The sequence below is a fragment of the Limulus polyphemus genome, unplaced genomic scaffold (assembly GCF_000517525.1).
Source record: "Limulus polyphemus unplaced genomic scaffold, Limulus_polyphemus-2.1.2 Scaffold1536, whole genome shotgun sequence".
Lineage (NCBI taxonomy): Eukaryota > Metazoa > Arthropoda > Merostomata > Xiphosura > Limulidae > Limulus > Limulus polyphemus.
In genome coordinates this window covers 265,542-267,180 of record NW_013667146.1, presented here as the reverse complement: position 1 = coordinate 267,180, position 1,639 = coordinate 265,542, and the positions used below count along the sequence as shown (strand labels likewise).

The window sequence follows — 1,639 nt, the reverse complement described above, 5'->3', positions numbered from 1 at the left end:
ATATATATAGCATACACTTTAAGGTAGGCCTAACTTTAGGTTTATAATTAGTCCTAACTACAAAAAAAACACAACGCTATAGGTTTCTAAATACTTATTGAAAAGAGCAGATTTAAGTGTAAACCTGAAAACATTATTTTAGTCCTACTAAATAATTCTGACTAAGCACGTTTAAATTTAAATTAACAAAATTAAGTTAGGCTCAGAATCACCTGATCACAACACTAAACTAGCATTAATATAATAAACACTACAGTGATATTCGTTAACTTAATATTGTAATACTAACATGTGACCACCTACATACAGATAAGACACTAGGCCTACATCTGGACAATTTTCAAAAAGGCCTTCAGAATAAATGTAATTCAAGGTGAACATAGGAACAAAAATTGCATTAATATGATAATTATTGAAGGGAAATTTCTCTTTGTTAAACAATGAATTTTTTACAAGAGAAAGTATAATTTACCGAGTGTTGTTCTGTATACTTTATAAAAAAATTTATTGTTTTTTTAGGAAGATACTATACGGATGGTCCACCCACTCCGCCAATGCATAAGTAAGTTGCACATGAAATTCTAATTCATCCAGAGTAGTGTAGTTTAAAGTTAATTTCGGATTATGTAGCTTAAGTTTTCATTCTTGATCGTTCCCATTTGTAAAATAGTGTATTAAGTTCAAATGTACTTTTGGCTTCACAGCTCGCACAATTATTAGACGTGTTTTAACTTTACTGTAAAGTATCTGTAAATTTATTTTTAAAGAGGGCGCTCTTGTCGTCACATAACGTAATATGGTGAAGCGACATCTTTTGGCTGAATATTTGGGAGCTACAAACACATCTAGGTACCAGATTGTGCTATTTTTTCCTGCAGGTGATTAAAAGCCCATTCAATTGATGACTGAAAAGCTGTGAGGTAACATTTAACATTAATATCTCTTGATAATCGTAAAAAATAAAATAAAGAAGTTGAGATGCGTGTGAGTCATTCTAAGACACGGATATTGTAAATCTGAAACTCGATATGGATTGCATATGCTTTTTGACCTTTGTTTAGTTTTAGAGCAATCTTATGCATTCACCGAGGGGAATCGAATCCCGAATTTTAGCATACTAAGTCCGTAAATATACCACTGTTACACCGCGAGACTGCCTTTTTAACAGGGGGCTCTGTTATGCTGGAACATACAGTGGTCTGCCGTACAAAACACCTCTTCCATAGTCACTAGGATTCGAAAGAAACAAATCCCTGGGACTAGGAATAACAAATCCTCTTGTTATCCATATGCATTCAGATGCGTAGATGCTTGATACAAAAGTCACACATCCATTTCAGGGATTTCAGCCCACACTATAACACTCTCAGTACACTTGTTCAGAGTTGGCGTAGCACAATCACAGTTCACCTGCTTGCCTCAAAAAACCATGTTGTTTAATCACACTAACATTGGATAAAATGTCCCACATTGGTCCTCAAAATCTGTAACCAATTGGCAAGATAAATACCAAAAGTGATGGACTTTACATCAATCTTTGGAATGATGTGTGGTTATATATTTCATTTTTCTCAGTTTGTTTGTTTGTTTTTGAATTTCGCGCAAAGCTACATGAGGGCTATCTGCGCTAGCCGTCCCT

General features: G+C 34.4%; 1 protein-coding gene across 1 annotated transcript in view; it reads left to right on the top strand.

Annotated features, from left to right (window-relative positions):
- Positions 1-1,639, top strand: part of LOC106463993 (pollen-specific leucine-rich repeat extensin-like protein 2) — a 23,812-nt gene that overhangs the window by 17,161 nt on the left and 5,012 nt on the right. The window contains exon 4 of the mRNA XM_013924096.2: positions 520-562. Coding sequence (XP_013779550.1) covers positions 520-562 — 43 coding nt within the window. The remainder of the gene's footprint in view (positions 1-519; positions 563-1,639) is intronic.